Source organism: Capra hircus, chromosome 14, assembly GCF_001704415.2.
Source record: "Capra hircus breed San Clemente chromosome 14, ASM170441v1, whole genome shotgun sequence".
Taxonomy (NCBI): Eukaryota; Metazoa; Chordata; class Mammalia; order Artiodactyla; family Bovidae; genus Capra; species Capra hircus.
This window is the reverse complement of record NC_030821.1, coordinates 45068630-45090509: the sequence shown is the minus strand read 5'-3', so window position 1 is coordinate 45090509 and position 21880 is coordinate 45068630. Positions and strand designations below refer to the sequence as shown.

Sequence of the window (21880 nt, the reverse complement as noted above, 5' to 3'; positions counted from 1 at the left end):
CAAATCACAAAAATGAACCTAAAGCCTTAATAGAAAGTAAAATGTATTTCCAGTCTAATTCTGCATATTTCATTTGAATTATGCCTTCTGCAGGCTTCCCCTATAGCTCAGCTGGTAAAGAATTTGCCTGCAATGCGGGAGACCTCGTTTTGGAAGATCCCTTGGAGGAGGGCATAGCAACCCATTCCAGTATTCTTGCCTGGAAAATCCCCATGGACAGGATCCTGGCGGGCTACAGTCCATGGGGCTGCACAGAGTCGGACACAACTGAGCAACCTAAGCATAGCATAGCATGCCTTCTGCATCATACATTTAAGACTCCATTCATCACTAACAAAAATGGGTCCACTTATTGCAGAAGAGAAACTGGGGCACAGTATCAGTCAAGGGGTGGTAGAACCTGACACAAATGCACAACTGGCAGCCAGGCCAAAAGCAAGCCATCAAGAGTCATAAGCTGCTAGTTTTATGTCTCATTTCTAAAGAATTCACATGAAACCACAGAAGAGTATAATAAGAACATGAACTAAGAAAAAAGAATAAAGGAGGTGGGAGGACAAAGGAGGAGGCAGAAAAAGGATAAGAAAAAGTTAACATATTAAATAAATCCAATTATTCCAAACCCAAATTTAATGCACACACTCAGAGTAGAGGAAGAGTATGTCAAGCACAAAGGGATTCTCTTCTTGTTTTTTACAGTATTTTACCAGGGTATAAGTAAAATGCACAAACCTTGAACATACAGCTCCATGAAATATCATCTATGTAAATACACATATAACCACCACTCAGATTAAGATCTGAACATTTCCATCACCCAGAAAGAAATACCCAGTCAAAACCCACCTCCCCACCTTACCTGTTCTGACTTCTGCCATCATAGATTAGTTTTGCCTGTTCTTCAAATCTGAATGTTTATTAGTTTGTCTTGTTTCTTTCCTTCAAAATAAGGCTTTGTTGAACATCACTATTTCAGACTTTGTCACTGAATAATATTCTGCTCAGTTTATCTAACCTGCTATTGACGGAATATTTGGGTTGTTTTCAGTTTGAGGCTATTAAGCATAAAACCACTTCGAACATTTTTCAAGAAGTCTCTTGGCAGACACGTACACTCTTTTTAGTTGGGTATACATCTAGTAGTGAAATGGCTACCTCACAAAGTAGGCGTATGTTTAACTTAATTAGAAACTGCCAAACAGTCTTCCAAAGATGTTTTAACCCCAAAGAGCCATGAACGCCTTTATAAGTTTAGACTATTCTTATTTCAGAAAGATTTAATAATTAACAGACTAATCACTTGTATAACTTATGTCATTATGAATTCTTTGCAACAATCATACAGACACAAACAGCATAAAGTTCAAAGGAGAAAAATAGAAGGAAACAAAAAGAAGAAGCTTGAAAGACCTCATCCTTGAGTGTGACCATAAACAGAAAACTAATGTTCTTGAAAACGACCAGTGAAATGATTTTAATCCACTGGCAGGATACAGCATGTCTGCCACCCACACCAAAATTATATTTTAAACTAAGTAAAAGTACTGTATTCATATTATTTAAATAAAGAAATAATCCCATGTGAATTCCTCACTTGAAAGTAAGGCTACAGTACATTATCTCCACAGAAATGCTAGAAACTGGTGTTGTGAAGTAGAGGAGAAAGGAAACAGACAAGAACAAACCATCCAGAAAAGGTCCCAACTCCTTTGGAGCAAGGGACTCCATCTGTTTCCTACAGAACAAGACTGACATCTCTACATGTGAACAACTTTTGATATTGGATTGGCCAAACATTTTGTTCAGGTTTTTCCACACGATGTTATGAGAAAACTCAAACTTTTTGGCGAGCCCAATACTTACACAGTAACGCTCTCACAGAAAACATTTAAAGAATAATCAAACTATGAGCTGCCTCTAGGAACTGTCAAGTAGTACCACTGTATTCAACATGTGTGGGTTAGACCCAAGTTGCATAAAGATGACCATTACATAGAAATCCTCATATATTTTATGGCTATAAAGTTGACATTGTAAACACATCATCAGCTTTTAGTGGTTTTTAGATACACCAAAGGAAATTTCTACATTTACCAATGACAAACATAAAAAGACTGATTAATTAAATACATAAAAGTACATAACAACAATTGCAGATTCCTATTATGAGACAGATTTAAAAGACGCCACAACTAGTTCTCAGAGAGCAACACATTGCTAACATTTAAAGGAACAACTTCATAGGAAGTTAGGAAAGTCCCTGGAACATATAACACTAGCCACTCAATAAATATTTGCTGAAAGAATGAATTGATTAGTCAGTCAGTCAGGGCTCCTAAAAAAATGACTGTAACCAGGGAAAAGAAAATGTAAGATGACCTAGAGACAACTTCTACTGCCAGAAAGCAATGCCCAAAGAATGAGGAGGAACTATCTGAAGGACACAGGAGTCAACCTGAGGGGCCATACCACTAGCCAAGCCTGGGACAATTTGAGCATCAAAATAAATAATGATAATAATAATAAACAAATCATAGGGCTTCCCAGGTTGCTCAGTGGTAAATACCAGAATCTGCCCGCCATGCAGGAGACACAAGTTCAACCCCTGAGTTGGAAGATCCCCTGCCTGAGAAAATGGCAACCTGCATCAGTATTCTTGCGTGGAAAACCCCATGGACAGAGGAGCTTAGCGGACTATAGTCCATAGAGTCACAAAGAGTGTGACACAACTGGATGACTGAGCGTGCGAGCGCACACACACACACACACACACACACACACATCATAAGCCTGTAGGTAAAACAGGAATCCAAGAATCAACAGCAATATAAACAAACAAAAAAATGAGGGGGATGAGAAAGCTCTTGGGTAGAATTCCAACTAACTAATAAATCAAAAAAGAATACGGAATTAAAAATCACCCTTTGGCATCCTTCAGAGTAGTCACTGATTCAGACAAGAATCATCAACGGATGCCAAAGCTGGTAGGTGAATGAAAGTTTGATAAGAATGTTTATATAGTCTCAAAGTATCTCCTCAGAAAATACTTATTAATTATAGTATTTAATAATAAAACATACTTATTAATTAACTTTACAAAACAGAAGCCTGGCTGACACACTCTTCACCAAGAAACCAACGTCATCACTAATGGGACATTTCAACATCCTGGATCTCCCGACATGAAACAGTGAGATGACCCCAGGTCACTTCTGTGATGTTTGTGCTAAAAACGCATAAATCATGAGGAAACACCAGACAAATTCAAGTGAGGAGCATTCTACATGCAGTGTGTGGAAATGTCAAGGTCATAAAAAGAAGACTGAGGACCTGTTCCCGTTCCACTCACATAAGTAGAATGGAGAGACACAGGAGGCCAGTGATCCTGATGAGATGCCGTTCCTACAAAGGACGCCACTGGGGTCATCACTGAAGAGTGAGCGAAGCCTATGGGCTGGTGGTTTGTGGGAGAAGAGTCTGGTGATACCAGATTGATGCCAGCATCCTGAGTGGACAGTCTCTGTGCACTTAGGGAATAAGGGGTAATGGGACACCATGTCCATAACTTATTCGCAATTGGTTCAGCAATGGTAATCATTTCTAGGTGATGGTTACCTGACAGCTCTATGTACTTTTGCTATAAAGTGTGTGTGTGTCTGTGTGTTTAAAAGAAATTATTTCTTTAAAAAAGTTAAAAAAAAAAGAGGAAGAAGAAAGCAAATACTTCTTAGATACACTCCTCATTAACTGGCAGATTCCCCATGCTGTACTAAATCTAACTCCTCTCTTGGATGTGATTACTATCTAAGGCCCATCTACTTCCTATGAAGTCAGGCCTGGATCTCCCCTCCTCTGCAGTGCAGAGAGGAATGGATTGAATGGATTGCCTTTTCAGTAAATACTGCTAAGTTAACTGAATGTCTATGTATTAAAAGGGAAAAAAAAAATCTTGAACCCTACCTCAGCTCATACGTAAACCTCAATTCCTGACAAACTTAGATCTAAATTTAGAAGATGAAATAATAAAACTTCTAAAAATAATATGAGGTCATCTTCACAAGTTTGTGGGAGACAAAGATGTCTTAAATAGCACACAAAAAACCACTACCATTCTAGCAATTCCACTTCTGAGTATTTATCCCCCAAAAATCGAAAGCAAATACTTCTTAGATACCACTAACTTGAAAAGATATTAATATGTGTACTCTCATGTTCATGGAAGCAAGCTAAGTGTCCACTGATGAATGAATGGACAATCAAGAGGTGATACACATAAACAACAGACTATTAAACAGCAATTTTTTTTAAAAGTTGCCATTTGGATGGCTCTTGAAGGCATTATGCTAAGTGAAATAAGTCAGATAGAGAAAGACAAATTCCACATGACCTCACTTATATGTGCCGTCTAAAAGAAAGAAAACACACACAAAAAACAGAATTCACAGATACCGAGAACAGACTGATGGGTTGCCAGAGGTGGGAGATGGAGATAGGTAACGGGGGTCAAAAGATACAAACTTCCAGTTATAAAGCAAATAAATCAAGAGGATGTAATGTACAGCATGGTAACTACAGTCAGTCATACTGTAATTTATATTTGAAAGCAGCTAAGAAAGGTAAAACTAAAGGCTTCTCATCACAAGAAAAAAATTTAACTATGGGGACGGATGTTAAAGAGACACTGTGATGATCATTTCACAACATGTGATGATCATTTCACAACATATACAAATATCAAATCATTGTGTTGTGCAGCTGAAACTAATATAAACCTGTGTTCAATTACACTTCAATTTTTTAAAAAGCACTATCCGTAAGGGGAAAGACTAACATATTACACTTCATTAATATAAAAATCTGTTTACCAAAATGTACCATTAGGAATACAGAAAGATATTTGCCATACAGATATCTGACAAAGGATATTAATCCAGAATATCTAAGAAACCTGCAAGTCAATAAAAGAACTGAAAAAAATAAACAACCTGCCAATGCAGGTTTTTAACAGAAAAAATGTATCAGTAGCAGAGAAGACCCTACTGCCAACAGACATATGTAAAAGTATTCACTTTAATTACTAGGGAAATGCAAATTAAAATCACAATGAAATACTATTATATCCCCAGAAAAATAGGCAGAAATTTTGAAAGCTGAGGATGCCCTTTGTGGACAAGGACACGGGAAACTCGCATATACTGCTAGTGGGAGGAAAATGTGTCAGGTTGAACCTTATGTATTAATACTGAACACATGCATAACCTACTCAGCTACATCCCCCAAAGAAATGTATACATCCAAAAATGTTCATAGCATTGTTGTTGTTTAATCACTAAGTTGTGTCCGACTCTTTGCGACCCCATGGACTATAGCCCACCAGGCTCCTCTGCCCATGGGATTTTCCAGGCAAGAATACTAGGGTAGGCTGCCATTTTCTTCTCCAGTTCACAGCACAGTAGTCTTATCTCTAACAGCCCCAAACTGGAACAACCCAAATGTTTGCCACCAGTATAATAAACAAATAAATCGTGGTATATCCATGCAGTGGGATATTACATAGCAAAAAAATACTATACTGTTAACAACACAGATGAATCTCACAAACATGACACAGAAAAATAAGCTAGACAGAAGACCATGGCGGACGATTCCAACACGCAGGCACAACAAATCTAGGGTGACAGGACGCAGAACAGCGGTTCCCTTCGGAGTTGTTTAACCTCGTTGTTTAACTAGAAGGGCTTTAACCCCTGTGAGAGAGGCTTCTGAGGCTCTGGGAAACCCTGCAAGCATACACAGTGCAAAATCCCATCAAGGCTCCACAACCATAATTAGTGCACTTGCAGATACATAGGTACATTTATTCTAAAATTTTACCTCAGCAACAAATAAATGTGTAAAATGCCATACAAAAAAATTAAGTTAAAAAAACTAATTTACCCCCCAAAATCTACTCATTCTGTCATCTCAATACAACGTTCAATGGTGGGAACATCTCCACTGGCCTTCAGACTCTCCTGTTCCCTTGCTCTGACTCCTCTGCTCGCTGATCTCCTGCTATAGCCCCCGGGAGTGGACCTGAACCGAAGCTCAGCACACAGCTGCTCGTGCTGCACAGCCTCTGCCCCAGGGGGCAGGTCCACAGGCCTGGCTTCCACCAGTGGATCAGTAACACTTGTCCTTCTGCCCATTCCATGAACATGAGTTTCTTCTCTTTCGCTTCACGCATCAACTATGGCTGTGGTTTCCTAACTGATTTAGCTTCTAGTATCTTCCACCTTCCATAAACATGTCAAACTCAACATCCTAAATTGCTCTTTTGAACACATCACCCACCTACTGGTAAAAATTAATCCCCGAACTAGAGATAACATTTATTTCCTAAAGCTGCATTCCAGTCCATCACTATCTGCTTTCTAACTACATCTCTAGTCTTATCTCTTATCTCTTAGCCACTTAGCTGCTGCTGCTGCTGCTAAATCGCTTCAGTTGCATCCGACTCTGCGATGCCATAGACAGCAGCCCACCAGGTTTCCCCATCCCTGGTATTCTCCAGGCAAGAATACGGGAGTGGGTTGCCATTTTCTTCTCCAATGCATGAAAGTGAAAAGTGAAAGTGAAGTCACTCAGTCGTGTCTAACTCCTACTGACCCCATGGACTGCAGCCTACCAGGCTCCTCTGTCCATGGGATTTCCCACGCTAGAGTACTGGAGTGGGTTGCCATTGCCTTCTCCGAGCCACTTAGCTGCTCTACCTAAAAATTATCTACAGGGGGAGGGAAGGAAAAAATCATCTATAAAGAAAATATTTTTTGCCAAACCCACAGTCCAGATTCCTATTCCAAGGACTTTCCTCAGTATTCCTATAGCCTGGAATACCCTTTCCTCTGCCCTATGCCTGCCTGCTCTCTATTCAAGACCTATACTGCACCTCAACTACCTCAGTACATGTGTATCATTACTTATAATATTGATGTCTGCTATTACTCACTTGGTACTTAATCTTTACCACTGGGTTACATGTTTTATGTAAATAACTAAAACCCTTACAGAAAACAACAATGGTTTTACATCTCTTAGATATATTTAAACAAAAGCTTAATAAATAGAGATAGTGTTATGGTGCTAATGGTCAACCAGTAATCTGAAGAGAGTTTTGAAAGTTAAATATAGCCTCTACCTAGATTTAAGCTGAAAGAGTTTTTTTATATATATATATGTAACAGTATTCTGGCTTATTTACCCATACTTAACAAATACTGGAATAAGCTGAACATATGTAAAAGGACTACCATTAGGAAGGTCACAGAGTTCTGGAAAGAGCAATCCTTGGAAAAGGAGACTGTCTGCAGAGCACGTGCCACATGGGAAAGAAGTGTTGACCTGATTATGAGTATGAGCATGTGGACTATAATTAAACAGCCTATGGAGTCAGTGTTGGCAGGCAAAATGTCTTTTTTCACTCCATCACAAAAATACCTAAAGCAACACTGGTCAGAAGGTAACCACTTGCATTAGTAAGTTAACAGATGAGTAAATGGCATAATGCTGGTACTAAACTTACGGAACTTTATTAATTCGATGTATCAATTCATGCATGGTGTTTAATACAGGTTTGTTTTTCTCGATAGATAACTGGACATACAATGCTGCTGGTACTGCATGCAATCGACTTTTTAAAGTCGATGCATGGAAAAACTTTTAAAAATTATTCTTAAGAGCTTAAAACTAGAACTCTCATTTTCTTAGAATATTATACACAGGAGGCTTTACTGGATTTGTGGGTTTCTTAACAAACTTCATATGAATGTTTTTAAATGTAAATGGCAACCATCTCCACATGAGCAAACAAAATAGTAAGATGCTTAGGGCTAATTTTATAATTTTCTATTAAACTAAAATAAAGACTATCTTAATAATTATATGTTATATACTTAGAAAGAGACATTGATGACTTCTATCTTTGCTTTAGAAAAAAACCTCAGTCCTATTTTCATGTCTGTATCCAAATGCCTTTTTGTCACATTTAAAAAGTAAATAATACACCTTTAGAGTAGTCATTAAAGCAGAATTTTAAAACAGCTCCAATTACCTTCTTCATTCTCTCATCTTCAGTTACTATTCTGCTGTCTGAAAACCCACTGACTATGCAACAGGCCTGCGTGAAGGAAAACACAGGGAACAGCACGTGCAGAGGACAGGAACACAGGGAACCAAGTCAGGGCCATACCTGGGTTATTATTAACATTGCTCTTGGGTGGCTTCTGAACTGGTTTGGGGAGCGTGGATTCCGTCAAAGCTTTGTTAGCGACAGCTTGCTGGGCCTTCTTTATACTGCTCCCTTCGGATTCCCATGTCTGCTCCCCAAGACTCAGTTGCACTGAGAACATCTTGGAAAAACATAAAGAGACCAGGAAAAACATTGAAATTTTTCAGGAAATAAAACGTGCTGTCTGAGAGAAAAACAGACACACCACAGAATCAAAATGTTAGAGCTAGGGTTGAGTTTATAGGTCATTTGTAACAAAAATCTTATTCTCTCTAGTGAAAGAATGTTAAGAGGTCAAACTCTGTTCTATCCAGAGGCTTAAAGGCAGCTCTAACTGTACATTTTTGGTAGAAAATATCAAGAAGAAAGAGCTTCCCTAAATGGAAGCATATTGTTAATGCCATTCAAATAGTCCTCAAAAACAGTAGAATAAGAACAAAGAATAAGAGAAACTGTAAGAGAATCCAAAAGAATCTGTCTCTATAACTGTCACAAAACTAACTGCTTAAACTTTATACTTAACACAATTTAGTCAATGAGTCGGGAAATCCTATTAAATATCCTGTCACCAAGAAACTCTCAATCCTCCACAATCAACCTTTAGCGAGTCACCAAATCCAATCAGTTTTAACTTCATAAATATTTCTCAAATCTTCCTCTCTCTGCCAGGAACTCTGCTGCACTGGCTACAGTCTTTCATCATCTTAGCTTGGATGTAATAATCTCCTATCTGATTGCTGCTAATACTGTCTTTCTAAAACTCAAATCCAATTGCATCACCCCAAACACCACCAGCTTGAAAACCTTCAACTGCCCCCCGGGCTGCATGCCACAAAGGAGTGACCTGTCCATCTTCACTTCACACACACCCCTCCCCTTGCACATCCTAACATTCCATCTATACCGTATTTCCACATGGGCTCAAACACCTCTAAAATTTAGGATCAAGTTACAGTATACACACACAATCTGCTGCTTTCCTCCCTAGAGAGCTCACTGCTCTGTAGGAATACAAGGTAAGAACCTCAAAATGCTTATTAATTATTTAGAAATAAATGTGAATTTATAGGAAAGAGACCAGGATAGAAAATACCTTAAAAAACCAAGTGTTTGGAATTAGCATTATCAATAACTATACAAATGAACATCACATGCCTCCTGACATGATCCAATGAGAAATATGCAGCATTCTTGGCCAAAAATGTTTACTGTGAATCTAATTATAGGAAAACAATCAGACAGATCTGGATTATGGTGTATTCTCTAAGAAACTGACTGAAACTCTTCAAAATGTCCATGTTATGAAAGAAGAAAGACAGAAGAATGCAAAGGGGCTGTCCTAGATGAAAGGATGCTAAACAGACATGGAAGGTCATAATAAGCTATCAATTAGCTATTGATCAGACTTGTACTAGAAAGAAAAAAGTACAAAGCACATTAGAGAACAACCAGGGGAAACCAGGGAAATTTGACTATAGACTATATAATAAATAGTGTCTTCAGTCAATTTTCAATTTCTTGAGTGATGATAGTATTATGGTTATGAAGAAGAATGCTTTTGGTCTCACAAAATAGATATACAAGTATTTAAGGATAAAAATGTCATGATAGTTGAAATTTACTTTCAAACTGTTCAAGGAAAGAGTGTATATATACCTATACAGAAGGAGCAAGGAAAGAAATAAATGTAGCAATGTACTGAATAAATTAATAATTAGTAAATATGAAAGATTCATTATTATACTGCTCTTTCAATTTTTCTCACAGATTTTCAATTCTTCTCATAGATTTTCAATTTTTCAAAATATACAGCTAAAAATATTTACAATCATTTGAAATTCAAAATATACAATACCTTTTAAAAGTGAGTAATTTTTCTTTTGATTCAGTGTAAAATTTTTATCTAAAACATATTTTTAATATATTTGCCCAATTTTAAAATGATTTTTCAATGACTAGGTCTTTTGGTTTTCAAATTATAGTATTTAACAGAGAACTCTGCCACAAAGGATATATTATCTCTCCCATCTCTTCCAAATCAGTTCACTCTCCAGAATGTTCTATCCATTTTTCTTTCATTAATTCAGGTTCAAAACCTCAATAGCTCCTTTGTTTATCCTTGTCTTCTTAAGATTTATTTCACAACACTTCAAAACTGTTCCCTGCCATTTCTTTTGTCACCACCTTAGTCTAAGGCCCTGCAAACTCAGGTTTTCTGCCTCCTAACCTTCCAGATGTCACCACTTTTCCAGTTCACAAGCCAAATACCTTTGGATGGTCTTCCTTGCCTGCTCCGTTTCTCTCTACTTCTCCCCTGCATCCAACTAATTCAATTTCAAAACCATTTTTCAGATCTGGCCTTTCTCTGCATTCTCAGTTAACAGTATCAATGTATCTCTCTCCTAAATTACTACAAGACCACCGTAACATCATTTCTTTAACATAAGACTTTCCCATCAAACTGTCCTTCTTGGGAATTCCCTGGCCATCTAGTGGTTAGGACTTGGTGCTTTCACTGCCAGGGCCTGGGCGCAGTCCCTGGTTGGGAATTTAAGATCCAGAAAGCCATGCCATCATCAACATGAACATAAAATGCAAATGTATCCAAGTCAATTCTCTGCTTTCTGAGACCTCTTAAGAATTCCACTATGAAAAAAGACACAGATGTGTATAACGGACTTTTGGACTCAAAGGGAGAGGGAGAGGGTGGGATGATTTGGGAGAATGGCATTCTAACATGTATACTATCATGTAAGAATTGAATTGCCAGTCTATGTCTGACACAGGATACAGCATGCTTGGGGCTGGTGCATGGGGATAACCCAGAGAGATGTTATGGGGAGGGAGGTGGGAGGGGGGTTCATGTTTGGGAACGCATGTAAGAATTAAAGATTTTAAAATTTAAAAAATAAAAAACTTTAAAAAAAATAAATAAATAAATAAAATTATATAAACTAAAAAAAAAAAAAAAAAAGGAATTCCACTATGCTGCATCTAAAAGCAATGTAACATTATACATCAATTACATCTCAAAAGAAAAACAAAAAGAAAAAAACCTGGAGAGGGAAAAAAAGTCCTGCTATAATAAACATTTAGTAGCAATTTTGACTAGGATTCCTGGGACATACTGCTTATGAGCTTAAGTCACAGATCCACCATTTACTATGTGTCACAGTAAGGAAGTTATTTACTCTTTCCATTTGTCTTCTTACTTCTTTAGTGAAATTGGGGTAATAACCACAAAATGGTTATGAAAGTTAAAATGGTGTAAATACCCCCATTTGAAATGTAGAGACTGTCAAACTGGATAAGAAAACAAAATCCAACTACATGGTTCCTACAGGCAATGCACTTCAACTATAAAGATACATGGTTTAAAAGCAATGGGATAGAAAAAATATATCATGATAACATAAATTAATGAAAAATCAGAATAGTTATAATAATATTAAGCAAAGTAGATTCCAGAGCAAAGACTACCACCAATAATAACAAAGGTCACTTCCTAATGACAAAGGAGCCAACTAATCAAGAAGAGGACTAAGATTCTAAACACATGGGCAATGTGGTTCATATATACAAGGGAATATCACTCAGCCATAAAAAGGAATGAAATAGTTTCATTTGCAGAGGCATGTATAGACCTAGAGATGGTCATACAGAATGAAATAAGTCAGAGTGAAAAACAAATACTGTATAATATCACTAATATGTGGAATCTAGAAAAATGGTACAAATGAACTTATCTGCAAAGCAGAAATAGAGACAAAGATGCAGAGAACAAACTTATGGATACCAAGGGCGGAAAGGGAGAATGGAATGAACTGGGAGATTGGGATTGACATATATACACTACTAGGTACAAAACAGATAACTAATGAGAATCTACTGTATAGCACAGGGAACTCTACTCAGTGTTCTGTGGTGACCTAACTGCGAAGTCTACAAGAAGCGGGGACATACGTATAGCTGATTCACTTTGCTGCACAGCAGAAATTAACAGAACATTGCAAAGAATTATACTCCAATAAAAAATTAATTAAAAACACTCGGGCAACTAACAACACGGCTTTAAGATACATGAAGCAAAAATGAACAGAATTCCAAAGAGAAATAAAGAATCCACAATTAAAGTCAAAGACTCAATACCCCCTCTCAATAACTGATATAACAATGACAGCTGACAATCAGGTGGAACAGAGCAGAGCTGAACACTATCAACCAGTATAAACCAACTGCAATGTCTTTAAAACACTCTACCCAGAAAGAGCAAATATACATTTGTCCTCAACTTCTCACAAAATATTTACCAAGACAGACAATATTCTGGACTATAAAATAACTTACAACAAATTCTAAGGATTCAAGTGATGTAAAGTATATTCTCTGACCACAATGGAATTAAATTAGAAATAACAGAAAGATCTCTGGAAATCTCCAAATATTTAGAAAATAAATAACACATTTCTAAATAACCCATGGAGAAAAGAAGAAATCAAAGGGGAAAACAGAAAGTATTTTAAACTGAATGCAAATGAAAACACTGTATCTCAAAAGATGACGCTAATAAAAATACTAAAGGGAAATTTCCAGCACTAACTACCTACACTACAAAAGAAGTGAAGTCTCAAGTTAACTTCAGTTTTAATCTGAAGAAACTAGAAAAAGAGTAAATCAAACCTGAAATAAACAAGGAAAAAAGTAATAAAGGTAAAAGCAAACATAAGAAAATTAAAAATAGGAAAAAATAGAGAAAAACCCATAAAATCAAAAGCTGGTACTTTGCAAAGATCAATAAAATTTGTAAACCTCTCTGAAGGCTAAGCATGAAAAAAAAGAGAAGACACAAATTACCAGCATTAGGAATGAGAGATATGACATCACTACAGATTCTTACAATATTAAAAAGACAAGAGAATATTTTTTAACTTTAAAATATTTTTTAAACTCAACAGCGTAAGTTTTTAAAAGCCACTGTTATGAAAGCTCATTCAAGAAGAAACAGGCAACGTGAATAGCCTTATATTAATACATGTTAAAGGAACTGAATCTGTAATTTAAAACTTTCCTATAAAGAAAATTCTAGGCCCAGATGATTTGGATGATAAATTCTACCAAACATTTAAGGAAGGAATAATGCCAATTTATAAAAACTCTTCCCAAAGCCTGAATCAGAAGGAACACCTCTTGGCTTACGTTACGAAGCTTGCATAACTTTGATAATGAAACCACAATAAGATACTACCAGGGAAAACAAAACTACACACCACACAAAACATAAAAGTCCTTATTAAAATTCCATTAACAAATGGAATCCATCAACAGAGACATCAGATAATACTTTATAAGAGACATCAGATAATACTTTATAAGCAAGCATTTCACTCCAGGAAGACAAGGATTGATTGTACATTTGAGAGTCAAACAATGTAATGTACAATAATAAGCGATTAAAAACAGCAAAGTCATATGACCATCAGAATCAATGCAGAAGAACCATAAGACAAAAACCAGTATTAATTCATGTTAAAACTCTCAGCAAAAAAAAAATAAAAGTAGAGAAGAATTTTCTCAATCTAATTAAAGACATCTATAGAAAAAGCTACATTTAACATCACAATTAATGAGGGAAAACGGAATGACTAAGTCAAGAACAAGTTAGAGATGTCTGCTCTCATCACTTTTATTCAACATTGTACTGCAAGTTCTAGCCAATGCAATTGGGCAAGAGAAATAAGTAAAAGGCAATCAGGTTGGGAAATAAAATTTACAATTGTCACAAACAGCTTGTGGGACACCCAGCAGGATCTTAAAAAAAAAAAAGTCTACTAGAACTAATAAATGAGTTTAGCAAGACGCCAAGATGCTAGATCAATATACAAAAATCATTGTATTTTTGAAGCAGATTCACAGAGAGAACAAACTAGTGGTTATGGGGTAGGAGTAAGAGAGGGGAAATGTAGGGATGGGGGAATGGAAGGTACAAACTTCTGAGTATACAACAGACTTAACGTTGTATTGTACAAATGAGGAATATAGCCAACATTTTGTAATAACCATAAGTGGAGAGTAACCTTTAAAAAATATATAAAAGGGCTTCTCTGGTAGCTCAGTGGTAAAAAATCCACCTGCCAATATAGGAGGCATGGGTCTGATCTCTGGTCCAGGAAGATTCCACAGGCCATGGAACTACTAAGCCCGCGCACCACAACTATTAAGCCTGTGCTCCAGAGCCTGGGAATCACAACCACTGAGCCCACGCGCTCTAGAGCCAGCGCTCCGCAAGCAGCAGCAGCCATCGCAATGAGAAGCCGGTGACCACAGCTAGAGACTAGGCCCCACTAACTGCAACTAGAGAAAAGCCTGCCCAGCAGCGAAGGCCTAGCATACCCAACAATAAATATATAATTTTTAATTACATAAAACATTTATAAAAAGAATCTTTAATGTGTCATAAAATAACCTATTTCACTCTCTTCTAAATTCTTTGGCACTGTATGGATTCCCTATATTAGAGAGGCAGTTATTTTTAGCACTATTTGACAGTATAAATTAAAGTTAACCTGCTATGGAAAAAGTAGGAATCTTCAGATTTCTCTATTTGTACTTTTATTCTTCACATTCTCATGTGTGCATACTTATACAGAAATGCTATACATATTTCAATGATTTAAAATGTATAAAAGAAAATATACAAAACAAAAAAATCACTGTATTTTTATATACTAGCAATGTTTAATAAGAAAAATTATAAATCGAAAATTTTAAAAACCATACCACTTACAATAGCTTCAAAAACATGACATATTTAGAAATAAACCTAAAGATGAGAAATACCTGCCCACTGAAAACTACAAAATATTGAGAGAAATTAAACTATGTCTAAGTAAACAAGAGATACTTTGTTCATAGGTTGGAAGACTCAATTTTTCTAACATGTTAATCTTCCCCAAATTGAGCTATTTATTCATTGCAGTTCTATTCAAAATCCCAACAAGGTACTTTATAGAATGGACTAGCAGACTTTAAAATTTCTATGAAAATGCAAAGGGTATTGAATAGCCAAAACAACTCTGAAAATGAAGAACAAAAGTAGAGGGCTGGTACTACCAGATTATAAAGCTATAGTAATCAAAATAGTTGGGGTTCCTAGGTAGCTCAGTGGTAAAGAATTTGCCTGCCAATAAGGGTTCGATCCCTGGATGGGAAGGTCCCCTGTAGAAGGAAATGGCAACCCACTCTAATACTCTTGCCTGGGAAATCTCATGGACAGAGGAGCCTGGCAGGGTACAGCCCCTGGGGTCACAAAGAGTCAGACACGACTTAGTGGGTAAAACAACAATCGAAACAGCATAGTATTTGCCTAAAGACAGAAAAAGAGACCAAGAGAACAGAACAGAGACCAGAAATAGAGATATATATAGACAGCTGATTTTGGGCAAAGGTGTAAAGGCAATGAAGTAGGGAAAGGACAATCTCTTCAACAACTGAACATCTGTAACCAAAAAATAGAAATAAAAAATAAATTTTGTTACTTATCTCATAACATCTATAAAACTTAACTCAAGGTGTCAATTAGATCTAATTATAAGACCCAAATGTAAAAACTTAAACTATATAACATCTAGAAGAGAGCACAGAAGAAAATCTTATGACCTCTAATGGAGCAACAAATGGATAAACTGGAACTCATAAAAATTAACAATTACTGCTCTTCAAAAGACACTGTAAAAAAAAAAAAAAGAAGAAGAACATAAGCCATGAAGAGGGGGAAATAACTGCCAAGCACATATCTAATAAAGGACTTGAATCCAGAATATACAAAGAGGCAAAACAGCAGAGCAGAAAGCTCCAAAAAGGAACAGTGTCTGTCATAATATACTCAACAGATATTTTACCAAGGATTTTAAAATCCTGTATACAACTATTAATAACATACAATGAGACAATACTTGCTAAGAATTTATACACTATCATCCTGTTATACTATACTAGAACAGGTACAATAGTTCTCAAATTACAGGTGAGATTCTAAGTTAGTTGTCTGAGGCCACACAAGCCAGATAATTTAAGGCAAAGATCAAGCCTGGTAAATCTAGCAAGAATTAAAAGAAGAAAAATACTTCACTTCAAGGCCACTGGGTAGAACTGCCTCCCTCAGCAATATTTATTCCAGAGTAAACTTTCTTCAAGTGTCACTATGACAGCAGCTTTCTTAACACTTAGCCATACATATCCACAACTCATCAAAATAGGGAAATAAAGTAAAAAAAAGAAAATACCACTTTATGTTATTCATGGCTGTCTGCATTATAATAGCCTTCTTTTGAGATATGAGAAAATCTAAACAAGTCATAGGAAAATAAAGAACTGGATTCAGGTACCTAAGAGATACCATATAGCAATGTCATAATAACTCACATAAATATAAGGAATAACAAATAACTTCATAAAAATAGAAGGGGACAAGGCAAACATTAAAATAGTTTTTATTTACTAGTCACACATTAAAAGTTCTGCAAGTTGTTCACATTCTGTAAGACTCAATGAGGAAGAAGAAAGCATGTAAATATAGATCAATACTTCCCATCAAGAAGTATGTATGAGAAGACAGTTCTATACCACCTTGAAGACATTAATCTCTGTCCTATGTTTCTCAATTCTGGATGCACATCAGGGTCATCTGAGAGCTTTAAAAAAGTCCTGGTATGTGGGCCTCATCCAAGACCAATTAACTCAGAATTTCTGGGAGTAAGACTCAGGCTTAAGTATTTTTTAAAGCTCCAATGAATAACCAAGGTTGGGAACCACTACTGTTAAATATGTGTGTGCGTACATAAACACATCTATACATACCTATGGAAGTTGCCATATAACTGGCTAATGTCCCAAGAAAATTAATGAGTTGGGGCTAGGTTTAAATTTTTCATGCCAGGGATATTCATTTATTTCACTCAAATATATTTTATGTCTCACTTAAAACCACTGGCAGACATGTATAAATGCAAATGACTTTACTTTCCACAAAAAGGATTCAGACTTGGCCAACTAATATTAACATTAAAATTAATTATGACTTAAGACCAACCTAGACAGCATATTAAAAAGCAGAGACATTACTTTGCCAACAAAGGTCCATCTAGTCAAGGCTACGGTTTTTCCAGTGGTCATGTATGGATATGAGAGTTGGACTATAAAGAAAGCTGAGCACCAAAGAATTGATGCTTTTGAACTGTGGTGTTACAGAAGACTCTTGAGAGTCCCCTGGACTGCAAGGAGACCCAACCAGTCCATCCTAAAGGAGACCAGTCCTGGGTGTTCACTGGAAGGACTGATGTTGGAGCTGAAACTCCAATACTTTGGCCACCTGATGCGAAGAGCTGACTCATTTGAAAAGACCCTGATGCTGGGAAAGATTAAGGGCAGGAGGAGAAGGGGATGACAGAGAATGAGATGGTTGGATGGCATCACCGACTCAATGGACATGGGTTTGGGTAAACTCCAGGAGCTGGTGATGGACAGGGAGGCCTGGCGTGCTGCAGTTCATGGGTCTCAAAGAGTCGGACACGACTGAGTGACTGAACTGAACTGAACTAAGACTTGTAAGTACTACCTTTCATTCAAGAATACGCTACTTATTCTAGTTCTCACTCTTTTTAAGACGAGCAACAGGCTAATGGTGTGGTGTATGACCAAAGACCCCGAGCAGTAGGTGGAGGCTGGCAAAGGAATCTCCACATTTCCTTAAAACCCAAGGGAATCTAGGACTGTCTACAGAGAAGAATGTGGGCCACAACAAACCTGGTCCATTGGAAGAAGACTTGGACGACACAGAAGAAAGTTAAGGGAGGAGAGGGGAGAGAAAGCTGGACGAATGACCTTGACTAGGCAAAGAGGGGGTGGGACTTAGTAAAGAAATAGAAACAACTACTCGTTGTCCTCTACAAGTTGTTCATCCATACCTCAGAAGGGACGGCAGAGTTGGGATTTGGGTTGGGATTTTGCTAAGCATGTTCTAATCAAGCGCGGAAGAGAGTTAAGGGTACATACAAAGTGTATGGAATTAAAGCTGAAAAAGGAAACGTGCAGATGGAGGTAAGTGAGAAATAATAAAAATCAATGGACTTGTGGTGTGGAAGGACTACTGAAGGCAGACTATTAGACCGAATGAACTAGGTGTCAGAGACAAATCAATGCGTGCGATTCTAATTCTGGAGGGTCTTGCAATTACTGGTAATGGTAAAATCAAGACTTTGATCACAGGAATGGGTGGCTGAAGGAGAATGGAAGACAAGATAATTGGAGAAATGTAAGAAACTAGAATGTCAGCATGCTGAAATAATCATCATTTAGACAGTATCACCAAAAAGTAAGGATGAATATTGTAGAGACTGAAAGTGAGCCATGAGAAATGTGATGGAATCACTCAGAGGTCAGCAAATGTCTAGTGTGATGTCACATGGGCGGTGAGTCTATTAACATGAAATTCAAACCTGGAGGCCTATCTCAAGGAAGAATTCCTGGAACTGGCAATGAGAATAAAAAAAAAAAAACAGGAGACATACTAAAGGAATTATGAATTGATTGGGGGCAGAAGGAGAAGGGGACGACAGAGGATGAGATGGCTGGATGACATCACTGATTCGATGGGCGTGAATCTGAGTGAACTCCAGGAGTTGGTGATGGACAGGGAGGCCTGGCGTGCTGCAATTCATGGGTTCGCAAAGAGTCGGACACGACTGAGCGACTGAACTGAACTGAACTGAACTGAACTGAAAGTATTTATTACTCTAAGGAAACGGTCTCATACATCATAGCAGCACAGCACAGTAACAACTACATCTAAGAAAGTCAGGGCCTGCTAGAGGCCCAGTGAGGAAGCAGAGAAGGTTCACAAAGGTTTGAAAGATGTGAGATGTGTGTTCAAATCTGACAGATGTGAAAAAACATGAGACACTATAAGAAATTCAAACACTTCAACAAGATTAAGGGTAGAAAGAATGAGTGTGTAATAGATATGAATTAACGGGTATGGAAGAGAAAAGCTACTACCTTTGTCTCTGAACAAAAGATATTCTGAACAAATTAAAGTGCTGCCCAGAAATCCTTCATAGAATTCTCCAATATGGAACAAAATGGACAGATTTCAGTTTCATCTCATTTCCCTTACTTTGAAGGAGATGCTAGAAGACAATTAAATAATCCAATAACCTGTACTGTATGAAGATTAACCAACTTTTAGAGAACCAATTGCTTCCACACTGCATACAAAAATGTATAATCATTATCATAATCTCCTATATCCAAGATTAAAAATGTACCAAGGATATGTGTGCACAAGTGATATTTTTAAAAACAGGATGACAGAGCTCAAGCATAAATGCTTTAGTCATAATTTCTTTGCAATGTATCCATAAGTAAACATGTATGTATGAGGCTATATAAAAATATAAATCAATTTTACATTTAAAAGAACAATATTATAAATGAATACACAGCTAACAACAAAACTGGTATATACAACTTCTATAAATGATGAATCTCGGAATTAAACATCCTATTGGAAAAGGTGTCTCCCTAAGTAACTGTTGCTATATTTTACTCTGCATCCATTTTTAGGTTATCAGTTACTATGTCATGGGAAAAGCACCATACTTGGAAGCCACAGAATACATGTATAAGTGCTGGCGCTGGCACTCATGAACTATTAAGCAAGTTACTTAGCTTTTCTGTGCCTGAGTTTCTTAATTTACAAAATGGAAATCAAAAATTCATATCTCATGTGGTTGCATTAAGATTTTTGTGAAGTACTATATCAGAATGAACTCTGAAAACCATAATGAGCTATACAGTTACAGACTTTAAAATACTTTTAAAAGAGAACTAAGAGAGCCTTTAGGCCATCCAGTACCCCCTCCCCCCAAAATAAAGCACAGTTAAAACCTGAGATGATAAATCTCACAGATTTGATAAGCATGGCTCACCACCTCTCTTCGGAACCTTACCTTCGAATGAGCAGGCCCTCTTTCTTTCAGAAGTTTATACTGGGGTTGGACTCTATTGAAACGGGCTAACTCATTTACCAGACACATTGGAGTTTTCTCTTTGGGGTTTGCCATTTTATCTTGGAGAGAAGCTGTAAATAAAAAGGCTGTAAAGTTTTTGTGAAGAATGACTTTACAAATGGAAGAAAAACTAGTTTTGACTTTCTCAGATTGAAATCAGATTGTATATTTGGACTAAATTATTTTCATGAATTTTAGATAAAAGTTTCAAATCATCTAAATTTCAAATCATCAAACCATTTGATCATCATTCAAATCATCTAAATCATCTAAATTTCCATTACATGCAACAGAAACATGTATCACATTTTAAACAATAAATTAAGGTTAACTTTTTTCCTGAGTTCCTAAATTGCTCTCTACACATAAACATGAAACAGCATGCTTAAAGATTGAAAAACAGTATAAGATTATATAATAACTTTTAATTTATCCTATAACTTTCTTCTCAAGAAATTTTAGCATAAACACATAATTCTTATTGCTATATAACTAAATTTTATCTGACTGTTTTATCAAGTAATCTTCCTTTATTCCTTCGCATTCTAAGGTAGCATATTAAATTGAAAAAGCTCCAGACGTGGGAATCAAGCCCTAAGTTTAATTACCAGCTCTCCCAACTATTATTTTTTCATAACTTTTTTTTAAATGAAATTTTCGGGAAAAAATTAGAATAATTTAACAAATGACCAGTTATCACCCAAATTAAAATTAGTATTTTGTTTACTTTTAAAGTCTTATCTTTTTAAAAAAGGAAAAACAGTATTACATTCCAGTTAAGTTTCCTTTATCATTTCCAGAAACTACCACTATGGGAATTTAAACTATATCCCTCTCGGATATTCTAAAATACATTTATATGCATGCATATATACCCATGAAGAAATACATAATCTTGGCATATGTGGTTCTGTAGTTCACATAAGCAGTAATATGACAGACGCACCACTGTCACAGCATCCCTCACTCTTCATTATGTTTCTGAGATTTAACTCATAGATCCAGTGTATTACTTTTTAACCGATGTATAATTTTCATCACAATATCTTAGCCATGTTTTAACCCTCCTTACTGACAGAAGACTTTTATTAATAGATTGTCTTCAATTTCTCACTCTTACAAGTTAAAGTTACACTACCCCAAATATCGCTAAAAAGGATTGTACCAAATGACCTTCTTTCAGCAGCATGGTAATTACTATTTCCCTCCAACCCTGAAAATGTGTAGTATGGTCAGATATTTTCATCTCTGACAAACTGATGTCTGACAAAACTGTTGATTATCTGGGTTTCCTCTTCTGGGAACTAGTTCTGTCCTTTTTTATCCTGACTATTTTATGTATAATATTTATCAATCTTTTCTTTCGTGGTCTGTGACGTTACTACCTTAAAAACTCTCCCCTAATCTGAAATGTCTTAATTACTTTTACTTAAATTTACTAAGCCTATTATCCTTTATCTATAAAATAAGAGTAATAAATATATTCCACTTAACTAACACTCAGGTTGTTACAAGGTTACAATTTTTAAATACACAGTACTTTAAATTC

At 36.5% G+C, this 21880-nt stretch overlaps 1 protein-coding gene across 15 annotated transcripts in view; it reads right to left on the bottom strand.

Moving 5' to 3' along the window:
• The window catches only part of STAU2 (staufen double-stranded RNA binding protein 2), a 313509-nt gene that overhangs the window by 264611 nt on the left and 27018 nt on the right, over window positions 1–21880 (bottom strand). For 7 of the 15 annotated variants that reach the window (XM_018058416.1, XM_018058411.1, XM_018058409.1 and 4 more), the window contains one exon: window positions 8228–8387. In XM_018058416.1, coding sequence (XP_017913905.1) covers window positions 8228–8387 — 160 coding nt within the window. Of the gene's footprint in view, window positions 1–8227; window positions 8388–20271; window positions 20418–21880 lie in introns of all 15 variants that reach the window. The other 8 variants (XM_018058401.1, XM_018058407.1, XM_018058408.1 and 5 more) reach the window with 2 other exon arrangements.